Raw genomic sequence first — 27,665 nt, forward strand, 5'->3', positions numbered from 1 at the left:
TTCAATGTATTTCTAGTTTATTTAAAATCATTTTTTCTCCTTTCTGTTTTTTTTTAAATACACTGCTGGCCAAAATCTTAAGGCAAATGAACATAAAGAAAAATATGCATTTTGTATTGTAAGACTCAACCACTTATTTGAGTAGAGCTTTGCAAGATGAAAATAAGCAAATGGAAAAAAAAAAAAAAAACTTTTGGCATTTAATAGGGAAAATGTGAACACTATGAAATTAGTCTAAATACTAGCTGGTCAAAAGTTTAATACGATACCAAAAAGAAGTCCTAAACAGGGTAGGAAATGCCCAACAAGAAGTCTCAGTAGTGAGTTGTACGGCTGTCATTGCGAATATCTGCAAACATTCGCTTTGAAATGGTCGATATAAGCGTTTGCAGAAGGCTGGCTGGAATGTTATTCCAAGTGTTGAAGATGGCTTCACGAAGATCATGCACTGTTTGAATTGACGTCCATTTCTACAGACTTCCCTTGCCATCCACCTCCAAACATTTTCAATGGGGTTCAGTTCGGGCAAACACGCTGGATGGTCCAAAAGAATCACGTTATTCGCCATGAAAAAGTCCTTTGTCCTGCGGGCATTGTGGTTTGCAGCGTTGTCCTGCTGAAAGATCCAGTCATTTCCACACAAACGAGAGCTTTCAGTCAATAAGGATGCTCTCTACAACATGCCAATGTAGCCAGCTGCTGTTTGACGCTTTGAATAACCTGAAGCTCCATTGTTCTATGGAAGGAGAAAGCACTGCAGATCATGATGGAACCTCCTCCACTGTGTAGTAGAAAATGTCTCCGTTGGGATATTTTTATCGTGCTAGTAATGTTGGAAGCCATCTGGACCATCCAGGTTAATTTTTTCTCATTAGAGAACAAAAACTTTGTCTACTTTTCTACGTCCCATGTTTGGTGCTTCTTAGTAAAGTTTAACCAAGCTGTTTCGTTGTGTGGTAGGAGGCGTGGCCTTTGAAGACGTTTACGGTTTTTAAAGCCTTTCTCTCGTAGATGCCGTTTTATTGTTCTTAAGCTGCATTCTGCGTCCGTATGAGCCTTAATCTGGTTCGACGATCGGCTGGTGTCTTGCCAGACAACCCGTCGAATCCTCCTGCTCAACGCCGGCGAAATTTTCTTGGGCCAACCACGTGAAATTCTCGTTCCGTAATCCTCAGGGTCTTTTAAGAAATTTGCAACAACAGTTTTATTACGCCCAATCTCACCAGCGATGGTACGTTGAGAGAGACCTTGCTTTTGCAGCTCGACAATTCTGCCACGTTCAAACTCTGTCAACTTTTTACCCTTTGCCATGTTTATACCCAATGTAACATAGGAGATGTCAGTGGGAGGTGTTGAGAACACTAATGCTTGAACGCAAGTGACTAAATTTCTTTACGTGTTTACCGATTAACGCTTCGTTTCAGTATGGTCTTAAACTTTTGACCAGCTAATATTTAGGCCAATTTCATAGTGTTAACATTTTTCCTATTAAATGCTGAAAAAGGTTTTTATTTTCATTTTCCCTTTTCTTATTTTCATCTTTCGAAGTTCTACTCAAATAAGTCGTTGATTCTAACAACGCAAAATGTTTTTTTCTTTATGTTAATTGGTCTTAAGATTTTGGCCAGCAGTGTTTTTGTTCAGTCATCGTAAATGTACTTGTAAAAAATTTCAACTTTTTATTAGTATTGTTCTTTAAAAAAAACAAAATATTTTTTTATATTTTAAAACTAGAAACAAGAAATTCACTTTTTATGTTAAAAGTAAAAGAAAGTAACTCAGTGTGAGCTTGTGGGTTTATTAAATGTACAAAACCTTAAGTGTCTTCTGTTAAAAGTTTAAATTTATCTTCCTGAAAGCTCTTAGCATGCTCAAATTATACGTTATATTTCATTTTACACCAACCCTAAATTCCAACAAATTATTATTATTATTTTTTTTTTCAGTTTTAAACCCTTAATGTCCACCTTTTGTGAAGGCAGGTTTTTCTTCGTGGAGAATTCTGACGTACAAAAGTTATTGTGTCATAAAAATTTTGCCTCACGCCGAAACGATAGGCCTAGCGCTTGTTCAGCGCTTCGAATAACCTTTGCTCTTAGCAAATGTTTTAAACAGAAAGGGTCAACAACACCAAAACAAGAATAGAAAAAGGCACTAATTGAAGGTTCCTTCAAGGCTAAGAACATGAAAAACAACAGTTGCTTGAAAATTAGTTCAGATTTAAGGTTAACAAAACAACCTGAGATAATAAGAGGGTTTCGCAGTCACTTCGTTTGGTTTGGGACGAACATGGCTGACCGTTGAAGGAAAGTGGTCGCACGAGTCCCGCGATTCTTCGCCAGTCGTCTACCTTTTCACACCAGATCCGCTCTGATTGGGTAATTCGCTCACGGAACTAACTGAGAAATTATACTTATCAGGTTTAATCAACGAAGAGCAACTTTGTGATTAGAAGCTGTATTTTCAAAGGAAGAAGATAAAAATTCAAAATTTTGTAATGAACACTTTTTTAAACGTATCTCTTTATATGGGATACAATGATTAAAAGTGTAAGAACATTTGGCTGTCCTAATATTTTCTTTAGTTTCAAAAATATTTTGTAATGTGTTTGTAGTTAAGCGTATATACCTTATATATACGTACGTACGGGAGAGTTTTTAGATGGGAGCTCTGTACAGTTTTTGCCCGAATGAGGTTTTGACTTTTCCTCACATGAAAGTAAAAACTGCTCGAATTATCTGCTTCCAATTTTGCCTGAACAGAAACTGAAAAATTTACCGAATGGCTGTATGTAGTACACGCTGGAGAGGGGGCTGCCCCCGTCTCATACATCTATGGTTATCGGGCATCGAAACCTAGATTTTAGCAATATAAGCTTTCGTACTTACTGTTGTGTCACTAGGGGACATTTATAAGTTGATAAAGATAATTGAAAATAAACTAATATACGCAGGTTGTGCTGTGTAATCTATTGTAAATATATTACCACTGAAGAAGACGCAGAGGCGAAACGTTGGTTTAAATAAAAATAGTTTATACTTACCTGGTGTGTAAAGGTCGTTTTTTCTTAACTTTTATGAAAATGTATAATATTAAAGTTTGGAGCTTTATCTTTAAGCTTCGTGTCAGCCTTTTCAAACAAGACCAACACTTGTATTTTACTAAGTTCTATTGTAACACACTAACCATATGTGTGTGTGTGTGTGTTTTTCTTATAGCAAAGCCACATCGGGCTATCTGCTGAGCCCACAGAGGAGAATCTAATCCCTGATTTTAACGTTGTAAACCTGTAGACGTACCGCTGTACTAGCGGGAGGCACTAACTATATGACAATAGTGTTATTTTTCACACTAATCATGACTGACATTCTTTAAGTATTGTGAGGTAATGACACTAACCATATGACAAAAGTGTTATTTTCTACACTAATTATAGACTCGTGATGTAATATTACTAAACACACGACAATGGTGTTATTTTTCACACTAATCATAGACTCGTTATGTATACTAACGTAGGCTAAACTAGCATATGTTTGAATACTTTTCATAAATCCGCCTTCTGCCTTATTATCCATATTGAAACTTACAACAGTCTAAATTTGATACACGTTAGTATACAAGATACAGAAACTTAATTTGTCAATGAATATTACAAAATATGTTTTTCTTTTCTTTTACTTTTTAGATGTATTGCCAAGCAATATATGCCATGTAAGAGGTGTACATTAGGTCGTTACGTTTTCCCGAAATGTATAGTGAAATAAGTTTAACAATCTATTTGTTGAACCAGTTTTCATGAAAATTTAAGAGGAACCGAAGTCTCCCCGGAAAACAAACAACATTTAATGGATAAGGAATATGGGTTAAAACTGGTTACGAATATGATAGAATAACCTTTCTTTATCACTGGTTCCGTTAAAAATTACTGTTAACACTACAAAGTGGTCTATCAACGTTTTGTACGCCGTGGCGATTTGAACTTCGGATTTTAGCAACAAATGCTGAACCTCAAAATCATTATTATTATTTATTATTTTCTTGTTGCGAATTTTACGTTTGTGTTTTACATTTTGCGATGGACCACTGGTGGTTGAAAAGTTGACTGGTTAAATGTTTTGTTTTTTTTTTTATTTCGCGCAAAGTTACGCGAGGGCTATCTGCTATATTAGGCTATCCCTAATTTAGCAGTGTAAGACTACAGGGAAAGCAGCTAGTAATCACCACCAACCCCAAACACTTGGGCTACTCTTTTACCAACGAAAGTGGGATTGACCGTCACCTTATAACGCCCACACGGCTGAAAGGGCGAGCATGCTTAGTGCGACGGAGATTCGAACCCGCGACCCTCAAATTACGAGTCGAGTGCCGTAACCACCTGGCCATGCCGGGCCTAACTGGTTAAATGTTACTTTACGAATCGTCTCCCACTAGCTCAACGGTAAGACAACACTAAATTTTGGGTTTCGATACCCGTGGTGAGCAGATGACCCATTATGTTGCTTTGTGCTTAACATCAACAAAGTCAAATTCTTTAAGAAATAATGTTTAGCTTGAAAACAAGCAAATACGTAAACATTATGCATCACCTCTCTACCTAGCAGACTGTGCTACTCATTATATCGCAATTATTTATACAAAATACACGAAAAAAGTTACGTGTTGAAAAATGCTTAAGACTGTTAATGATAAATTGAAATTACGAATAAATTATAGAAAATTCCATGTATATTAGTGAGCCTATCCCATAAGAGGACAGCCGTAAGTCTATGGAGTTATAAAGCTAAAATCCGGGGTTCGATACTTCGTGGTGGACAGCAGATAGGTCTATGTTATTTAGCTCCAAGACGAATAAACCGAGTATATATGTTTACTCCTTGTTTTTCTAGCAGTCGTAAAAGCTAGTCTGTTCACCTGATCAATACGTTATATTTGTATTTACGGTAAAGATACCAAGGCTGTTTGGGGTGGGTGGGTGTGAGTGTTCAAAAGTGCACTTGTCCTGCAGGTGTCGTGTGTACTGGCCTACAGTTTATTATTCTTAATTTTTGGGCATAAAACCTATGGGAAAATTACGACTCTTACTCATGAGACGGGTAATTATAAACAGGTTAAATTTATCGTACCAAAATCGTTCTTGCTTGGTAACATTGTAAGGAAAAATTCTCAGAATTTAATTTAAGTTTATAAATACGGGCTTGGAACAATATTGTCAAAAAATATTAAATAGGAAAGATGTGAAAAAAACAAACAGATCTCTGGTTGTTGAATATTTATATATTTATTATCTTTGATGTATCTAACTGGAAATTAAAATGAACTGGCTATAAAAAAACTCCCCTTGAGGGTTTGGCTCCATTATGTGGATCGTAAATTTCAAGACTCACTGAGCCAATGCTAACTGTGCTGTGGAACCATCGAAAGATAGTATTCTAACCCTTATCGAGGTTCAGGATTTCAGATCTCGTTCGTTTGAGTTTTATGGGCCTATCGATACTTCAGTTCAATAGGAAGTTTTCGAAAGTTAGGGGTATACACAATATGTATCGGATACAAGTAACACAAGGATTGTATTTGTTTGTTTATTAAGCAGCGAAAGCTATCGTTCTTCGTATCCGACTTATTTAGAATGGTCCCGATTTCCAGTTTAGTGGTCCTACTAATATTGAACTTCCGTCCAGAGGTAATACAGCCATTTAGCAGCATCTGGATAGATTATCGCTCTTATAACGCAGCCATAACTTAAAATGTAAGGATCATTTTGCGGTATTGCGCGAATTCGAACCCGGGCTCACCATCTTTGAAATTTAAAGGGTAAAAACGCGCTACATTGTCTGCACGAAGATGAATAAAGACATCTTCAGAAATCGAGTCCAGTTGGTGATTGGTGTTTTAAAAATCGAGACAGTATCACCCTTTGAAAAATGGATTTCGTGTTGTGATGTTAAGCAACGAATTTTATGATTCATTTCCTATCGAATCGCATCACATCACGATACACTAACGGGATTTTAACTGATTTCGGATTGAGGACGTTTCGTGTCATCCACGATTCAGTTTGTGATATTTCCGGCTATTAAAAGTTATATTTGTTATATTATCTGACACAGAGTGAAATAAACAACGGATAACGAAAATTACAAAATAACCGTCATGTTGTTTCGAAATAGAAGCTTTACGATGTTGTCACCAGACCAAATGCATTGAATACCAAAAGAACTTATGACTCAAAGTGGATGAAATTTGCGTAACAGAAAACAAGAAAACAGGTGTTAATGCCCACAAATAAACCGAAACAAGAAATATAAGAAACACATGAATCCTGGATATTCATATACAGGAGACCTCTCGGTACAGTATGGAGAAAAACTGGGGCAAAAGCAGGGCTTGAATTTTTAAAAGTAGAGCAAAATGAGGGCAAAAATCGTTAAATTGTTGCGCAAACTGTACTTTATGGGAATATTATGAAAATGTTAACGTGTGTGTTTGTAAAACGAGAAAGTAAAATACGATAGACTTTGTTTTTGACAAATGTTCAGAAAAGCCGGAAAATCAAAACCTGGAAATTAAACTTCAAAATATAACTATGAAAAATAATAACAATATTATATAACAAGTGAAAAAGTAGGGTTAATTATGATAAAAAAGGGAAAAGTAGGGAAAAATAGGGTTGCTCGGATAATATAGTATTGAAATAAAAATAAAAACAGCATTAAACCTCAAAGTATCCTTTTTAACCTTTTTATATCATTTAATATCGGGTGGGGCCTACATATTATGACCAGGTGGTTAGGGCTCTCGACTCGCAATCTGAGGATCGCGAATTCAAATCCTCGTCACACCAAACGTGCTCGCTCTTTCAGCCGTGGGGGCGTTATAAAGTTACGGTCAATCTCACTATTCGTTGGTAAAAGAGTAGCCCAAGAGTAGGCGGTGGGTGGTGATGATTAGTTGCCTTCCCTCTAGTCTTACACTTCTAAATTAGGGACAGCTAGCACAGATAGCCCTGGTGTAGTTTTGCGTGAAATTAAGAAAAGCAACAAGCCTACATATTGCATCACATAAAATAATGTTATATCTTTGCTTGTATACAATACCTGGTATAAAGAATTGACCCAAATATCAGGAGCGAACATTGATCTTGTATCTTAAACACACAGGAATTCCTAGCAGTAATTAGTGACATTAACTGCGGTATTGACTGTATCTTTGATCCAACAAAGATAAATATGTTTAAGGCAGCAATTAATGGAACTGACTGTGACATGTAGGGTTCTCTAGTTTAAAAAAGTCTAACTCATTAAAAGTATGGCTAGTTGTTGACCACTGGTAAAGAAGAAATGTGAACATTATCCTTCAAGGTCTGATAGGTAACCACCTCCTGCAGTTAATAAAATTCAGACTCGAAGTGAGGACTGTACTCAGACAATACTGACCATTACATCTATAACCTAAATAGCCTGTACTCAGATAGCACTGACCACCACACCTATAACCCATGTAACTTTTACATCAAAAGACAGTTAAATAATACGTAGAAAGTAGGCAGTGAAAACTTCGAGGAAAATTATTTGCCTTTCATTTAATTGTGCGAAGAGAGAAATGTATAGAATATAATTAGTTGTAATGAGCAAAAACAAGCTCAAACAAACATAAGAAACACTGCTCCATTAAAAAGGTGATGGACTATAATGTAGGATAAAAAATTTATCCAAAGTCTTGGAGGTGACTGATTAAGTAGGACCCTCATTACGATGGGGATACACCGTATATCAGTCTTAACCTCCGTTTGCTAGTCTTGTAAATAGCAATAATAATTAAAGAATAAAATAATCAAAAGAAATAGAAATTGGAAGAGCGAGATGTGGGTACTCAACTCCACAACGTCCCACATCTATACGAGCCATCACTTCCTGCAGACAGTTGCCGGAAGGTGACTACTCTCAAATGTAAAGAAGTAATAACAATAATAAGGCACTACCACTTGTAAGGGGTAAGTAATATAAAATTACCTCCTGAAGTTAGCATTCCAGACTCCATTATGGTGGTAAGGCACTAATTAGTAGACCAGTAGACAAATTATACTATTATAAATGGTTCCAATCAGTTATCAAAACTAACAAGTATAACACACAACCATCACCCAATAAGTTCACGGTAACAATATTTTCATACTCTAAACAAGTTTTTATATGAGTAAAAGTGTTCATACAGTAATACCAAATTGTTAAACGACCTTATTAACATCTAAAAATAATTTATTTAAAAACAACCATTCTAATGTTTTTTGGAAAGTTATTTGTTTTCTACATCTTTTATTGGACGTTTTATAAAGAAACGTAAAGTGATTTAAATCGTATTAAATGCGTATTTTACGCGTATTTTCCCAGCATTTTTATTATTCTAATGAGTGGGTCGAATGTGGCCCCAATGACCAGTCTGCAGGACTGCGGATTTTTTGTTTCTTTTTTTATTTAGCTCATTGTGCAATTATCTGCTTAATAAAAAACAAACAAAAATCTTTAGCCTAAAGGTGGTGGTGCGTACTATAAAACCGCTTACAAAAAATGCACTCTACACTCTGGATGGTTAGTTTATTGTAAAAACAAACGATTCATTCGTGTTATTCGATCCGTAGCCCAAAGTTGGTGGTGGTGATATCAACTAGCTGTCTTCTCTCTAGTCTTCGAGGGTTTGAATCCCCGTCACACCAAACATGCTCGCTCTTTCAGCCGTGGGGGCGTTATAATGTGATAGTCAATCCCACTATTCGTTGGTAAAAGAGTAGCCCAAGAGTTGGCGGTGGATGGTGATGACTAGTTGCCTTTCCTCTAGTCTTACACTACTAAATTAGGGACGGCTAGCGCAGATAGCCCTCGCGTAGCTTTGCGCGAGATTCAAACTAAACCAAACTCTCTAGTCTGTCACTTCTATATCAGATACGAATACGGTAGACAACTATTGAGTAGCTTTCGTGAAGCTCAACAAACAAGCTCCAATAAACTTTAGTAAACAGAAACAAAAAACAAATATTGAAAATTAACCAAAATCCTCACACAGGAAAAAAGAACTTAGTTCACTGATAAAACTTTAAACCAATTTAAAATAATCACGACAAACAGGTATCTGACAACAACAAAGTTTAAATGGGTTTGTATTATTCAGTTGCTCTGACGAGTGCAGACAACACACACGAAACCCCACATCCAGGACTGACACTAAGACGATTTCAAACATGCGAACGAGCTTTCATGAGTCTTAAGTAAAAACGTCACCTTCAGAGTCTAGAATGTGACTTAATTATCATGAAATTTCCTCACGTGACTTGAATACCGGTTAGTACACATCAAGAGCTTTTAACTTACCTATGTTCATAAAACAGTGTAGAATCTCCAAAGCGTGTTTGTCTCTAGTTTTAGTATTCTCAATAGTTCACTATATTTATTTATTTGTTGAGGTTTTTCAGGATGTTAATTTTAAATCTCTTGCTGTACCAAGTGCGAGTCTGGTTAAAATATTAAAATCAGTCACAAGAAAGTTAAAGATAAGATTTCAGTACCAACAGAAACAGCAGCTTCACTGTATTCACGAATTGCCACGGTTTTTGTCTTCTGATTGGTCGTGGCCCAGTGATTAAGGTGTCGGTTTGTAAGTTCGAGAGCTTACGACCCGTAGCCCGCTCCCGCATAGACGAGACACTAATTTAGTTTCATTAGCTACTCAGAACCTAACGAATCAGCCATGTAATCAACAGTACAAAAATATATAGGTCTAACGTGGTATGGTTGTTAACAGGTCTGCCAAGCCTAGGATTCCTGGTTTGCGTTCCGCTTCCACAAAAACGAGTCATGGAGTTAGTTCAGTTAGCTACTTACAGCCCAACGAATCGACAATATAATCAACAGAAGGACAATACACAGACCGAGCGTGACAAGATAGTTAGCGTGACCCTGAATCAGGGTGTTCAAGGTTCGCAACTTTTTCCCGCAGAAACGCGCTCCGCGTTTTGGGTTTTTCGTGCGTTATGAGAGTAACGGTGAACTCTAAATTTGTTACACAGATGTAGCTGAAACGTTAACTGTTGATTAGCTAACTTCAAAAGTGGATGAACTTTACGTAGCTCTGCGCGAAAACTCAAATATACAAGCATTATACACTAAATGTCCCCCAGACAAAGTAAGAGAAATAGATGAACTTTTCTACGTGCAACAGTTAATGAGTTTATTTGTTTGTTGTTAAAACTAAGCTACACAATGGGCCTTCCATGCTGTACCCATTGCGAGTACCGAAACCTAGTTTTTAGCGTTGTAAGTCTTTGGACTTACCGTTGAGCAACTGGGGAGGGGGTTAAAAGTGGTACAATTTAGTTGAAAGTGTATAATAATTTGAGCCAATCCCACTTATTAACTAAAATATTCTAAGATATCTAAGTGATGACTTCCAACCATCAAGTGGTGCCCTCCCCCCAGAGGCACAGCGGTATGGTTTCGGACTTACAACGCTAGGATCCGGATTTCGATACCCATGGGGGCAGGGCACAGATAGCCCATTGTGCAGCTTTGTGTTAACATCAAAACAATCCACTCTCCAAGTAGTTAAGCTATTAGTCCACTATCTGCTAAATATTTCACATACTGACATCTTCTGTACTCGTTTTACTGATGCTTCTTAAGAGTTCTTTTTGGAAAAAAAGAAGTGAAAACAATAATAAAACAAACATTTTTACCATTGTTAAGTACTAGAAGCTCCATTTACGATAATTATCAGATTAAATAATTACCTGTAGGTGGAACTGCGATCATTGAGGTTTTGAATTTGGTTTTGCTTGGAGTGAAAACAAGGTTGAGCACATTACATGAAAACGATTTTGAATATTCGATCATGCAAGTCACGTGAAAAACCACAGCCTATATAAAGATGTGGGGAGGTGGAATGTATTAGTTACATTTTAACGTAATTTATTGTGATGCTACCGAAGTTGAGCGCTTTTGGGAAAATAAAGTAAAAGCTTTTTCAGATGCTAGATGTTTATACACTCATATCATAAAGATGTGTTACAATCAGGGATTTAAAATTTTCAAGAAGGGTGTATTCCTTATACTTATATAGCACTGTAAAACAAAGAAATATGGATGAACTTTGGAGCGCCAGGATAAAAGAGAAACAGACCTGAAATAAGTGGGACCTCAAGTGTTTGTAAGCAAACCGCAACCTCTCGTAATAGGTGAAAATCTACGAACCGAGAAGTCTGTGACAAAAGAAGGCAACTTTTGAACAGCCAACAGTACACAACATAAACAAGAAGGATCGCCATCTCGAAAAGCGATAAGAGTCACGTGCACGAAACGGTGATTATAGCGTCATTACCTTGGTGAAATGTTAGTGAAGCAAATTCGAAAGATTGAAATTGAATGATTAAATACATAAATCACAACTAAAATGTGACATCCATGTTTTCTGATAACAGATTAAAATCCACATTTACATTTCATAAGTATTGAGTAAACAAGAAGGTAGATTGGACCAGTGGAACGCGGGGAAAATTCTTGGAAGACTAGTGGGGCATCGTAAAAAAACATTATTTAAATACGGTTTAACAGGATTTCCAATTTTCAATTTACGATTAGTAGCGAGGCTTAGAGTATAGCTCAGATGACCTGCAAATGGGTAATTAGGCCTTCAAAATTCTTCTAAAGTGAATTATTTTCAGTGGCTTAGAGATAATTCTACAGACTTATACCTCTAAAAACGAGGTTTAGATACCCCATTATGTAGCGTTGTACTTAATAGCAAAAGCAAAGAAACCTTTACAGCTAATGTAATTTTGTGTCTAAGTGTACTAAGATTGTTAATATATGTTTGGGAACGTAATAAACATCGGATTTTAAATGGAAAATTTTGCAAAATGTATTTTCGTGTAATTTGTGAGTTGTTTGGAGGGCATACTTTTTATGGGTGGTTTTTAATGAGTACAATGGTTTTTTTTTTGTGTTAGATGTTTATTTCATTTTAGATCAAGAATAAAATGCCATAAATTTTGTAGCCTAAGATACAATGAATACTAATGAGTTCTATACACTAATCGGATCTTCATAATTTAACGCGGATGTCTTTGAATAATCATGATTTAATGTTTTAATTCAACGCGGACGTCTTTGAGTGACAAAGATCTTGTGCGGTTGAATCAATATATTGTGGTAGTGGTAGTGTGCAATTAACCTTTCCATGTCCCTCAGTGGGCTAGAGGAAAGTTAAAGGACTTACAACGCTACCATTAAGGGTTCGATACCCCGTGGTGGACGGAGCGCAGCTAATCTACTGTGTTGTTTTGCGCTGAAACAAACAAACCTTTTCAAACGTTTTCTTAAGAAAATATTGCATTCATTAAGACCATTGTGGAGGTGAATAAAACTTCGTTGGGTTGGGATATGCCGCAGGACACAATATACATTCAACATTAGTTGAGTAATAAAAGTTACAGTTTGTGCCGATATCGGTTTCATTGTGGCAGCGGGTGCTGCTAACTGTTTGGTCTCTATCTGGTAACAATTTTTAAAGTAGAGATGGTTGCACCCCAAACTAAGAATTCTCCACCTAACCGTTTAGCCCACGTGCCTTTGCTTCAAAGTGCCAGACCAAGCTCTTGTAGCGGCGGGTGCTGGTGAGCAGTTGGTTTTCATCTGGCAAAAAGATTTAAAGTGAGGATGGTTTTGTCCGAACGTCTAGAGTCTTTGACCTAGTTTAGTCGTTTAGTCCGAATGCCTCATAAGGTGTCGTTCAGTTTAAATATATTAATACAACGCTAATATCAGGGGTTCGATTCCCCTCGGTGGGCTGAGCAGATAGCCCTTTTGTGGCTTTGCTATACGAAAAACACACACAAATATATTAAATTTACCAGTGAAATAACGTGACTACCAATTACAGAACTTTCCACCTTCACTCAGTTAATCGGCTTCAGTAAGAGAAAAATGCAACATGTTTTATATTCAACCTTCAAAAAGGACGAAACTAAAAAGGCAAAAAATATATCTGGTACTTCGGTAGGAGAGAAGAACATTGTTACTGTAATATGTCTTTGTTTATAAACTGACTGATGCTATGCTGTGTGAGTTCAATATTGTTGAAATGAATATCAAAATTCAATGAATGAAATTTGTTTCCGTGTACTTTCTTATTGTCAGAAAGCATTTGTCTGCTGTGGACGTTGAGGGGGAAGAGATATTTTGATACGATAAAGGTTCAGATGACAGAGATATTATTATGCGATAAAGGTTCAGTTGATAGAGATATTTTGATACGATAAAGGTTCAGATGACAGAGATATTTTTATACGATAAAGGTTCAATTGACAGAGATGTTATTATACGATAAAGGTTCAGTTGACAGAGATATTATTATACGATAAAGGTTCAGTTGATAGAGATATTTTGATACGATAAAGGTTCAGATGACAGAAATATTATTATACGATAAAGGTTCAGTTGATAGAGATATTTTGATACGATAAAGGTTCAGATGACAGAAATATTATGCGATAAAGCTTCAGTTGACAGAAATATTTTTATAGATAAAGGTTCAGTTGATAGAGATATTTCGATACGATAAAGGTTCAGTTGACAGAGATAGTGTTATACGATAAAGGTTCAGATGACAGAAATATTATGCGATAAAGGTTCAGTTGACAGAGATATTATTATGCGATACAGGTTCAGTTGAAAGAGATATTTTGATACGATAAAGGTTCAGATGACAGAGATATTATTATGCGATAAAGGTTCAGTTGGTAGAGATATTTTGATACGATAAAGGTTCAGATGACAGAGATATTATTATGCGATAAAGGTTCAGTTGACAGAGATATTATTATGCGATAAAGGTTCAGTTGACAGAGATATTATTATGCGATAAAGGTTCAGATGACAGAGTTATTATTATGTGATAAAGGTTCAGTTGACAGAGATATTGTTATACGATAAAGGTTCAGTTGACAGAGATATTGTTATACGATAAAGGTTCAGTTGACAGACATATTATTATGTGATAAAGGTTCAGTTGATAGAGATATTTTGATACGATAAACGTTTAGATGACAGAGATATTATTATACGATAAAGGTTCAGTTGACAGAGATATTATTATGCGATACAGGTTCAGTTGATAGAGGTATTTTGATACGATAAAGGTTCAGATGACAGATATATTATTATGCGATAAAGGTTCAGTTGATAGAGATATTTTGATACGATAAAGGTTCAGATGACAGAGATATTATTATACGATAAAGGTTCAGTTGACAGAGATATTATTATGCGATAAAGGTTCAGTTGACAGAGATATTATTATGCGATAAAGGTTCAGTTGATAGAGATATTTTGATACGATAAAGGTTCAGATGACAGAGATATTATGCGATAAAGGTTCAGTTGACAGAGATATTTTTATACGATAAAGGTTCAGTTGACAGAGATATTATTATACGATAAAGGTTCAGTTGGTAGAGATATTTTGATACGATAAAGGTTCAGATGACAGAGATATTATTATGCGATAAAGGTTCAGTTGACAGAGATATTATTATGCGATAAAGGTTCAGATGACAGAGATATTATTATGCGATAAAGGTTCAGTTGATAGAGATATTTTGATACGATAAAGGTTCAGCTGACAGAGTTATTATTATGTGATAAAGGTTCAGTTGACAGAGATATTGTTATACGATAAAGGTTAAGTTGACAGACATATTATTATGTGATAAAGGTTCAGTTGATAGAGATATTTTGATACGATAAACGTTTAGATGACAGAGATATTATTATGCGATAAAGGTTCAGTTGACAGAGATATTATTATGCGATACAGGTTCAGTTGATAGAGATATTTTGATACGATAAAGATTCAGATGACAGAGATATTATTATGCGATAAAGGTTCAGTTGATAGAGATATTTTGATACGATAAAGGTTCAGATGACAGAGATATTTTTATACGATAAAGGTTCAGATGACAGAGATATTATTATGTGATAAAGGTTCAGTTGACAGAGATATTATTATACGATAAAGGTTCAGTTGATAGAGATATTTTGATACGATAAAGGTTCAGATGACAGAGATATTTTTATACGATAAAGGTTCAGATGACAGAGATATTATTATGTGATAAAGGTTCAGTTGACAGAGATGTTATTATACGATAAAGGTTCAGTTGATAGAGATATTTTGATACGATAAAGGTTCAGATGACAGAAATATTATTATACGATAAAGGTTCAGTTGACAGAGATATTATTATACGATAAAGGTTCAGTTGACAGAGATATTGTTATACGATAAAGGTTCAGTTGACAGAGATGTTATTATACGATAAAGGTTCAGTTGACAGAGATATTTTTATACGATAAAGGTTCAGTTCACAGAGATATTATTATACGATAAAGGTTCAGTTGGTAGAGATATTTTGATACGATAAAGGTTCAGATGACAGAAATATTATGCGATAAAGGTTCAGTTGACAGAGATATTTTTATAGATAAAGGTTCAGTTGATAGAGATATTTCGATACGATAAAGGTTCAGTTGACAGAGATAGTGTTATACGATAAAGGTTCAGTTGACAGAGATATTATTATGTGATAAAGGTTCAGTTGACAGAGATGTTATTATACGATAAAGGTTCAGTTGACAGAGATATTATTATGCGATAAAGGTTCAGTTGATAGAGATATTTTGATACGATAAACGTTTAGATGACAGAGATATTATTATACGATAAAGGTTCAGTTGACAGAGATATTATTATGCGATACAGGTTCAGTTGATAGAGGTATTTTGATACGATAAAGGTTAAGATGACAGATATATTATTATGCGATAAAGGTTCAGTTGATAGAGATATTTTGATACGATAAAGGTTCAGATGACAGAGATATTTTTATACGATAAAGGTTCAGTTGGTAGAGATATTTTGATACGATAAAGGTTCAGATGACAGAGATATTATTATACGATAAAGGTTCAGATGACAGAGATATTATTATGCGATAAAGGTTCAGTTGACAGAGATATTATTATGCGATAAAGGTTCAGTTGATAGAGATATTTTGATACGATAAAGGTTCAGATGACAGAGATATTATGCGATAAAGGTTCAGTTGACAGAGATATTATTATGCGATAAAGGTTCAGATGACAGAGATATTATTATGCGATAAAGGTTCAGTTGATAGAGATATTTTGATACGATAAAGGTTCAGCTGACAGAGTTATTATTATGTGGTAAATGTTCAGTTGACAGAGATATTGTTATACGATAAAGGTTAAGTTGACAGACATATTATTATGTGATAAAGGTTCAGTTGATAGAGATATTTTGATACGATAAACGTTTAGATGACAGAGATATTATTATGCGATAAAGGTTCAGTTGACAGAGATATTATTATGCGATACAGGTTCAGTTGATAGAGATATTTTGATACGATAAAGGTTCAGATGACAGAGATATTATTATGCGATAAAGGCTCAGTTGATAGAGATATTTTGATACGATAAAGGTTCAGATGACAGAGGTTCATATTATTATGCGATAAAGGTTCAGTTGATAGAGATATTATTATGACGATAAAGTTCAGTTCAGAGTATGATAGAGATATTATTATACGATAAAGGTTCAGTTGATAGAGATATTTTGATAATAAAGGTTCAGATGACAGAGTTATTATTATGTGATAAAGGTTCAGTTGACAGAGATATTGTTATACGATAAAGGTTCAGTTGACAGACATATTATTATGTGATAAAGGTTCAGTTGATAGAGATATTTTGATACGATAAACGTTTAGATGACAGAGATATTATTATGCGATAAAGGTTCAGTTGATACGAAGGTTCAGTTGACAGAGATATTATTATACAATAAAGGTTCAGTTGATAGAGATATTTCGATACGATAAAGGTTCAGTTGACAGAGATAGTGTTATACGATAAAGGTTCAGATGACAGAAATATTATGCGATAAAGGTTCAGTTGACAGAGATATTATTATGCGATAAAGGTTCAGTTGATAGAGATATTTTGATACGATAAAGGTTCAGATGACAGAGATATTATTATGCGATAAAGGTTCAGTTGATAGAGATATTATTATGCGATAAAGGTTCAGATGACAGAGATATTATTATGCGATAAAGGTTCAGTTGATAGAGATATTTTGATACGATAAAGGTTCAGATGACAGAGATATTATTATGTGATAAAGGTTCAGTTGACAGAGATATTGTTATACGATAAAGGTTAAGTTGACAGACATATTATTATGTGATAAAGGTTCAGTTGATAGAGATATTTTGATACGATAAACGTTTAGATGACAGAGATATTATTATGCGATAAAGGTTCAGTTGACAGAGATATTATTATGCGATACAGGTTCAGTTGATAGAGATATTTTGATACGATAAAGGTTCAGATGACAGAGATATTATTATGCGATAAAGGCTCAGTTGATAGAGATATTTTGATACGATAAAGGTTCAGATGACAGAGATATTATTATGCGATAAAGGTTCAGTTGACAGAGATATTATTATGCGATAAAGGTTCAGTTGATAGAGATATTTTGATAATAAAGGTTCAGATGACAGAGTTATTATTATGTGATAAAGGTTCAGTTGACAGAGATATTGTTATACGATAAAGGTTCAGTTGACAGACATATTATTATGTGATAAAGGTTCAGTTGATAGAGATATTTTGATACGATAAACGTTTAGATGACAGAGATATTATTATGCGATAAAGGTTCAGTTGACAGAGATGTTATTATACGATAAAGGTTCAGTTGACAGAGATATTTTTATACGATAAAGGTTCAGTTCACAGAGATATTATTATACGATAAAGGTTCAGTTGGTAGAGATATTTTGATACGATAAAGGTTCAGATGACAGAGATATTATTATGCGATAAAGGTTCAGTTGACAGAGATATTATTATGCGATAAAGGTTCAGTTGATAGAGATATTTTGATACGATAAAGGTTCAGATGACAGAGTTATTATTATGTGATAAAGGTTCAGTTGACAGAGATATTATTATACGATAAAGGTTCAGTTGACAGAGATATTATTATACGATAAAGGTTCAGTTGATAGAGATATTTTGATACGATAAAGGTTCAGTTGACAGAGATATTATTATACGATAAAGGTTCAGTTGATAGAGATATTTTGATACGATAAAGGTTCAGATGACAGAGATATTATTATGCGATAAAGGTTCAGTTGACAAAGATATTATTATACGATAAAGGTTCAGTTGATAGAGATATTTTGATACGATAAAGGTTCAGATGACAGATATATTATGCGATAAAGGTTCAGTTGACAGAGATATTTTTATTCGATAAAGGGTCAGTTGACAGACATATTAGTATGTGATAAAGGTTCAGTTGATAGAGATATTTTGATACGATAAAGGTTTAGATGACAGAGATATTATTATGCGATAAAGGTTCAGTTGACAGAGATATTATTATACGATAAAGGTTCAGTTGATAGAGATATTTTGATACGATAAAGGTTCAGATGACAGAGATATTATTATGCGATAAAGGTTCAGTTGACAGAGATATTATTATGCGATAAAGGTTCAGTTGATAGAGATATTGTTAATCGATAAAGGTTCAGTTGACAGACATATTATTATGTGATAAAGGTTCAGTTGATAGAGATATTTTGATACGATAAAGGTTTAGATGACAGAGATATTATTATGCGATAAAGGTTCAGTTGATAGAGATATTTTGATACGATAAAGGTTCAGATGACAGAGATATTATTATGCGATAAAGGTTCAGTTGATAGAGATATTTTGATACGATAAAGGTTCAGATGACAGAGATATTTTTATACGATAAAGGTTCAGTTGACAGAGATATTATTATGTGATAAAGGTTCAGTTGACAGAGATATTGTTATACGATAAAGGTTCAGTTGACAGACATATTATTATGTGATAAAGGTTCAGTTGATAGAGATATTTTGATACGATAAACGTTTAGATGACAGAGATATTATTATGCGATAAAGGTTCAGTTGACAGAGATGTTATTATACGATAAAGGTTCAGTTGACAGAGATATTTTTATACGATAAAGGTTCAGTTGACAGAGATATTATTATACGATAAAGGTTCAGTTGGTAGAGATATTTTGATACGATAAAGGTTCAGATGACAGAGATATTATTATGCGATAAAGGTTCAGTTGACAAAGATATTATTATACGATAAAGGTTCAGTTGACAGAGATATTATTATACGATAAAGGTTCAGTTGATAGAGATATTTTGATACGATAAAGGTTCAGTTGACAGAGATATTATTATACGATAAAGGTTCAGTTGATAGAGATATTTTGATACGATAAAGGTTCAGATGACAGAGATATTATTATGCGATAAAGGTTCAGTTGACAAAGATATTATTATACGATAAAGGTTCAGTTGATAGAGATATTTTGATACGATTGAGGTTCGGATGACAGATATATTATGCGATAAAGGTTCAGTTGACAGAGATATTTTTATTCGATAAAGGGTCAGTTGACAGACATATTAGTATGTGATAAAGGTTCAGTTGATAGAGATATTTTGATACGATAAAGGTTTAGATGACAGAGATATTATTATGCGATAAAGGTTCAGTTGACAGAGATATTATTATGCGATACAGGTTCAGTTGATAGAGATATTTTGATACGATAAAGGTTCAGATGACAGAGATATTATTATGCGATAAAGGTTCAGTTGACAGAGATATTATTATGCGATAAAGGTTCAGATGACAGAGATATTATTATGCGATAAAGGTTCAGTTGATAGAGATATTTTTAATCGATAAAGGTTCAGTTGACAGACATATTATTATGTGATAAAGGTTCAGTTGATAGAGATATTTTGATACGATAAAGGTTTAGATGACAGAGATATTATTATGCGATAAAGGTTCAGTTGATAGAGATATTTTGATACGATAAAGGTTCAGATGACAGAGATATTATTATGCGATAAAGGTTCAGTTGATAGAGATATTTTGATACGATAAAGGTTCAGATGACAGAGATATTTTTATACGATAAAGGTTCAGTTGACAGAGATATTATTATACAATAAAGGTTCAGTTGACAGAGATATTATTATACGATAAAGGTTCAGTTGACAGAGATATTATTATACGATAAAGGTTCAGTTGGTAGAGATATTTTGATACGATAAAGGTTCAGATGACAGAGATATTATTATGCGATAAAGGTTCAGTTGATAGAGATATTTTGATACGATAAAGGTTCAGATGACAGAGATATTTTTATACGATAAAGGTTCAGTTGACAGAGATATTATTATACAATAAAGGTTCAGTTGACAGAGATATTATTATACGATAAAGGTTCAGTTGACAGAGATATTATTATACGATAAAGGTTCAGTTGGTAGAGATATTTTGATACGATAAAGGTTCAGATGACAGAGATATTATTATACAATAAAGGTTCAGTTGACAGAGATATTATTATACGATAAAGGTTCAGTTGACAGAGATATTATTATGCGATAAAGGTTCAGATGACAGAGGTATTTGTGTATGATAAATATTCAGATAACAGAGATACTTTATGTTCATAGGGATTCTGAAGAGAATAAATGTTTCTATTCGCGTTTCATTTTCGTTCTTTTTCACGAGGTTTCATTTTGCTGTAAAACACAATATTGATTCCCTTTTAGCCTTCAGGTCTAATGGTGATAGAATATTTTACGGTTGCGGAAAACAAAACCCGTCTAAAGTAATAAAAACAACGATAAAGGTAAAATAAAACTTTATAACTGCTTCACTTTAATGGAGAGTGTTTGTATCTTGTGTTTATGACAGAACTACAAAGGTTATCTTCCGCTACTCACCTTCATGAGGGAACTGACTGTTATACTTATTACGAATCCACAGCTGAAAGTGCAGTGAATGTTTTGTGGTATTGTACGTGTTCGAATTCAGCTTATCAGCTTCTAAATTTTGAGACAACTTATTTGGATGCATGATTATACTTCGTCTATTACAAGTAAAATGGCTTCATAGTACAAAAATAACAGTTGTATTTTTGTTACTGCTAAGCGCATAATGGACAGCAGGAATTGAACCAAGAATTTTAGTTAGAACCTTTAAACTGATCCTTCAATGGAAAACGAGTACCATTGCAGAACTAGAAACTGGAATGTGATATTAATTTGATACAGATTCCCATAAAATAAAGAAATAGCAAGAATCAGTGTTGCGAAATAAAATCTGCACAACATTTGGGCACAACGAAACACGACGACCAAAGACAACGAAACCCTTTATCAGTGTTGTAAACAATAAGCCAGAAATCAAACACTAGTTACATGTCTGTAGGTTGGTTACACATATTTGTCTAAAACCGTCCATGATTTTGAAGACAAGATAACCTAACTAGGCAACCATATACCCCGCAAATTCTTGGTCTACCGTCGCGTGTGATCGAATAATGGATTTTCACCGTCACTCTAACAGTACCTCAAAGGACCAATATGTGGATTACGTTATATTTTTGCGACAGGGGCTGTCGAACCACGAATTCTTGGATTCACAGCCCAGACACGCTAACCACATGGTCACGCCCGGCTTCATTTTTTAAGCATATTCAACATAAGGATGCAGTTTGTCATTACAAAAGTCTCAGTAAAAGCAGCCCACGCGGGAGTAACGGAACAAAAGAGTTATTTGTCATGTGTTACTAAGAAATAAGAAAATCTAGCACTCACCTGTCTCGTGCGTTTCTTCTTGACCGAACGTTTTAACGATCTCCAGGTGTAGAATACCGTAGGACAGTTGCAGCCCAGAAGTGAGGAAATGCACCAGGAAAGCGGAAACACAAATCACCCATCCCCACCCGCCTTCGGGGTAATAGTGCTGACGGATAGTTGAAGTTTTTGGGTTTAACTCTGTAACCACGGGCTTTCCACGGTCGTAAAGGGCACCATCTTCGATTTTGCTTTCCCCACTGTTTCTAAGCGGCAGCGTCGAGGATCTGCCCGTTGAACGGCTGGGAGAGGTAGACCGTTGGGTGACTACCGGTTTCCTGCTTCCCTCGCCGGTAAATATCACCTGTCGCGACGGCAAGGATTTCGTCCGTCTCCGACCCACCGGTCCTGCAGCCGGAAAGCTTTCCGAGGAGGAGTTTGTTGTAGTTTCTCCCCCACTGGGCTGATCTGCTAAACACTTCTCGGGTCTAATTTCTTCCCCCTCATCCATGGTCCGTGTTGCTCATTATATCCTTAGAGACTAATTGATCTGGCACAGGCAGCAAGAACAACGGAAAACCTGTGCGACTGTTTCCTTTGTAGTTATTTCCTCACAAAGTGGTCGAATAAGACGTTAGCAGTCATTTTCGAACGTCCGTATTTGACTGTCTTAATAGAAACGAGACCAGCGGGTCCTCACCCAAGGAAGAACACTTCGAAGCAGTGTTTTGTCGTCCTTATTTGAGGATGACGGCTAGGTGGCTTCTATAAAGTTCCATGATAAACCGTTTACAAACATCTCAAGCATGTGTGTAACTTAAACTGTTCGCGAACGACGCATCGATTTCACGTTTTCGAACTGTTGGCTGAGAACTAACTGGGGCGACGGGTTAAGAAATTTACCAAATCCAGGCAACTACACTGCCGTCACGAGCTGAACTCATGCTCCTTCGGGCTGATCTCGCAGTAAACCTAGTTCGTCACGGAGCACGCGCTTCTATAGCTCCGTTAGCCTCCCCTTTTAACCCTCCCCTCCAAAATTCTCTACACACGATGTCCCTTAGGTTTTTCTGACCACTTCGTTACAGAACACAAACACTCAGATATGGTGGGTGTTTGAAGGACGTTCTTCGCGACGTTTCTTTCTCGTTTCATGGACTATGCAACTGACATTCCTTATGTCGCGGTGGTACGACATTCCGTTTCATGAGTCTCAACTTTCAAGTCCAGCATCACGTGCACGAACACTGTCACAGTAATTGAATATTTCTATATCAACTGAGAAATTTCTTGATGTTTATTACTTTTGCCAGTCAAACAAACAATTGGAGATAATTATGAGGAGAGCAGAATCAGTAGTTAGTTGTCCCCAGGTGGGACAGCGGTACGTTTACGGACCTAAAACACTGAAATGCAGAGTTTGATTCCAGGTGCTGGATCTAGCAGTTAACTGTGATCGTACAACGTGGACTAAGTCGTATCTTTTGAATGCACTTTTTAATTTTGATATTGTTATAGTGGCTAATTTCAAGATCTTCCAGTGAGCTCACCAGCAAGCATTTGGGGTTCGATCTTCGTGCTGGCCTATCAGATGAAAGCTGATTAAGTGGCTTCGTACGAGACGCGAAACAGACATACTAGATTTGGTACATAAATACATGCATACGTTTTGTGTATGCTATTGAAGTACTCACTAATTTCTGTTTATGCTGGGGACAAAATATCACACACATATTGCCTTATTTCATGAATTCAACATGTAAACATAATTTTCCCAAAAGGGAGGCCAAAGGCCACCTGTCTTAACTACTCGCACCACTTTACAGTAGCGTGTTGTCTGTCAATGGATACTAAAATGACGTTATATGATGGATGCTTAACTTGGTAATTTGTACTGTTGTGAAGTCAGTAAAAGACAAAGAAACACCGCAATTACCATATAATGGTAATTTAATGTCGATGTTTTTGAATAATACCACGTTTGTGCACAGTGCTTCACTTCCAGAGTAATATTTATTACTCGTTACCCTGGTGTGTATTGTATTTGTGTTCCTGTGTTTGCGTATCTCAAAAAAAAAAAAACCGATTTATAATTTTTTTTTCTAAGGGTGAGGTGTCTCCCTAAGATGGTCCTTTCCAAATCTAGTCTGGATCACTTTGAATGTGCGTGTTTCTTCTAACAAAACCACACAGGGCTAACTGCTGTCTTCACCGAGGGTATTCGAATCTCTTATTTTAGGCTTACCACTATTTCAGCGGGGACTGACTACCTTGAGATATTTTCTCCACTTTTAAAGTGGAGATATATGACGTTTTCCCAGTTTCTTTCTAATAACTGTATACATTTGATCGTGTTAGGGTCGAGTTTTATGCACACATTGAAACGAAAACGAGGTTATGAAACCTATCCGATTGTTCCCATTTTAAAACGCGTTCTTCCAATTGTTTTGTTGAGATGTTGGTGAAAGTGATTTACGTACGTTCACCGATAGTCAACACACGCGCGCTAGAAGGATGACAATAGCCCTGTTAACCCTCGTTTTGGTTGCACGTGTAAGGTAGGAAGGTGTGATGTTTGCACGAAACCGAAACGTTATATATGCTGTCACTATGGGATCCCTGTTGTAGCTTAAACAATCACAAAGGGATGCTGTCGTAAATACAAGAGCAAACAAACTTAGAATCCAATCAGAAGAGAAAACGAAAACGAAAAGCAGAATGAATTATAACAGTACATAGTTTCCAGTAGTTGGTCAGCCATCAACCAATGAAAGTCTTAAGAACTAACAGAACATTTACTGTCCCAGATGAGCTGAGAATGTTAAAATTTTTCAAGTTCAAATCAAGGTCAATGGATTCCGTCGCCGTGCTTTTGGAGGACTTTCTTCAACCTCAAAACATCATTTTGAAAGATTATTTGAATCAAATGATTGAACCATAACCTCCTTTAAGAGAACCAAATCTAGCGGACTTTGTCTTCTTCGAAGTTGTTCCTAAAACAAGCAGTTTTTATAAAATCGATCCATGATTATAAGAAGAAAACCATGTAATTCACAGGGAAACTCTATGGTTAACAAGAAGACCTCGTAATTTCCAAGAAAACGTTGTAATTCAAAAGAAAACTATGGAGCACACAAAATAATAATTCAAAGGTTTCAGTTACGAATGTTACATTTTTAAAATTATCTTCTCCCTTTTCTCTGACAACTAATTTTGTTTGTTTGTAATTAAACAGAAAGGTGCGCAATGAGCTATTTGTACTCTGTCCATCACGGGTATCGAAATCCGGTTTCTAGCGTTGTGAGTCCGAAATAATGACGCTGTGCCACTAGGGGGCCTGACGACTAAGATCTGAATAGGTTTACAAATTGTTTTATAATTTATTTATTTTTATGTGACGACTGAAGTCTATATAGATTTACATTTTTCTCCTTTCTTCCCCACCCCTCCGACGACTTAGATTCCTATACGTTTTGTATTTCCCCATTTTGTTTTCACGATTGAAGCTTGTATAAGTTTTTTATTTTTTCTTCTCATTTTTGCTGAGGTAAATGAGACCTATAGTGAATGTCTATGTCTATATTTTGAAAACACAAAAACTGAAAAACAGATGTTATACACAAAACATTTGATGTTTCCATAACAACAAAACACTAACCAAAACCAATTAGAAAAGCGAAAGTTCCTGGTGAGGTTATTCGACATCAGAAAGACTGAGAAAAATCGAAGTGTTTAGCTGTAGCTTTTAGATTTAAGAAAACAATAATCTGGACCAATATATCTAAGTTTATGGCGTTACAGGTCACTGAAAGATAATGGTCGACTTAATACCATGTCATCAAATAATTATTCGTTATTCCGCCATGTTTGAAACACTTTCTCGTATATAAAGTAAGCTCTGTTTTTGAATTTTACCCAAACCTACTTCCTGCGTTAGCCGTCCCTAACTTAGCAGTAACAGACTAGAGGGAAGGGAGATAGTCAACAATACCAACTGCCAACTCTTTAGACCAACGAATATTGACGTTGACCATCGCGTTCGCGTCAAAAACGACCTCATGGATGAAAGAGTGAGCGTATTCACAAAAATCATGCCTATTTTGTACGCGTGTGTTCGTTCAACGTTAAGCAATATTTGACTATCTACAGAGGAGAATAGAACTCTGGATTTTTACATCATAAGAACACAAACTTATCGCTGATCCATCGAAGTACGTCTTATATACACATTCTTACATGCTATAAATGCGTATTTTGTAGAACGATTAATTTTTTCGGGCCGGACATGGGATAGTGGGTCTTCTGAATCATGAATTCGAAGGTTTGTAGTTCGAGTCCTGTTATAACAAAAAGTAAAAACTCTCCTCGCTTTTGAAGTTAGTTTGGTTTGTTTTGAAGTTCACGCAAAGCTGCTAGACGAAGGCTATCTGCGCTAGCTGTCCCTAATTTAGCAGTGTAAGACTAGAGGAAAGACAGCTGGCCACCACCACCCACCGCCAACTCTTGGGCTACTCTTTTACCAACGAATAGTGGGATTGACTGTAACGTTGTAACGCCCCTACGGTTGAAAGGGCGAGCATGTTTGGTGCGATGAGGATTCGAACCCGCGACTCTCAGATTAGGAGTCGAATGCCTTAACCACCTGGCTATGCCGGGCCCATTGAAGTTAACTTCACAAGTGATCGTTTAGCGAACTGTTTCTGTAATTAGGAGCAACAATTTTGAGCTGATTTTGAATTTAGACTGCATAGTAAGTGTTTTAAAGTACCCGCTCTTTGGCAATTTCTGACCTAATACTGTGGTCTAAAAGTGCTGAGCATGTTTTTGCGCATGTGTGTGGCAAAACGGGACACGAAACTTGAATTATCGGAGTCACAATTAGTACACGCTAACTACATGACAGAATTACATTGAAAGAACCTTTTAGGATATAAATCAATATATCCGATTATTAAGGTTTCTCAACCAAGTGATTGAATACAACTTTAACGTTCATCGCAAAATATAATTAAATTTGACTTTTCTTTCGTTCCTATGGAAAGACCCGAGCACAAAGATTGATTCACCCAACGAGTTATTTCGCGTGTTAAGTTTAGACATTCGTACTTATTATAATTAATATTATACAATGTGCACAATAGAGGGCGTCAAAGCCTGATTTGACGTGTGAAAAGTGTTTGAGAGGACAATGAGTCACGAACTATGGCTATTGTCTTATTACCAGCAATTTTGTTTTCGTTTATTCACACTTTCTTCACATAAAAGACCAGGCCGAACCTAATTTCTGAAATTATCGATATGAAACTACCACCAGAGGGTACTCCGGATCATATCCACTTTTACTAGAAACCACGTAAGTATTCAAGATGCTTAAATCTGAATATTCTAAACTTGTATTTTTGACTTATACCTTAAATTTAAGCAGTCCACTAACTATCGTGTTATGTGTTTATGTTCTAACAAAAACGTTTAATGCTTACAAAAATTGTCTCACGAGCGCAAAAATTCATGTTACTACAATACTTTAAAAAATGTGGTTATTATTATGAGACCGATTAGAGAAGAAATGTTACATTTGAGGTTAAGGTGAATTTTGAATGTTGTATAGCACCATATGAAGCGTTTCATACAAAACTAAATATAATATTAATTGTTATACAATTCTTATGAATGCAAATTCGTATATTTTTGCTGCAACGTTTGTGGGTTTACTGTTTACACAAAACTGTGTAACGAGGCATACACGTTTTGCTCGCTATCTGAATTGAACCTCGAATTTTAGGGCTATATAAGACTTCGAGCCACTAAGCTACAAAATGAGTTGTCTGTGCTGTGCCTAGCGCAGGTATCAAAA

General features: G+C 35.6%; 1 protein-coding gene across 2 annotated transcripts in view; it reads right to left on the reverse strand.

The window, feature by feature from the left end:
- Positions 1–22,899, reverse strand: part of LOC143257256 (monocarboxylate transporter 10-like) — an 86,228-nt gene extending 63,329 nt beyond the window's left edge. The window contains exon 1 of one of the 2 annotated variants that reach the window (XM_076515687.1): positions 21,833–22,899. In XM_076515687.1, the coding sequence (XP_076371802.1) occupies positions 21,833–22,322 (490 nt within the window). In that variant the 5' untranslated portion in view covers positions 22,323–22,899. The remainder of the gene's footprint in view (positions 1–21,832) is intronic. The other variant, XM_076515688.1, reaches the window with a different exon arrangement.
- Positions 22,900–27,665: the final 4,766 nt, after the last annotated feature.

This window comes from Tachypleus tridentatus, chromosome 7 (genome assembly GCF_004210375.1).
Source record: "Tachypleus tridentatus isolate NWPU-2018 chromosome 7, ASM421037v1, whole genome shotgun sequence".
In the NCBI taxonomy this organism is placed as follows: domain Eukaryota; kingdom Metazoa; phylum Arthropoda; class Merostomata; order Xiphosura; family Limulidae; genus Tachypleus; species Tachypleus tridentatus.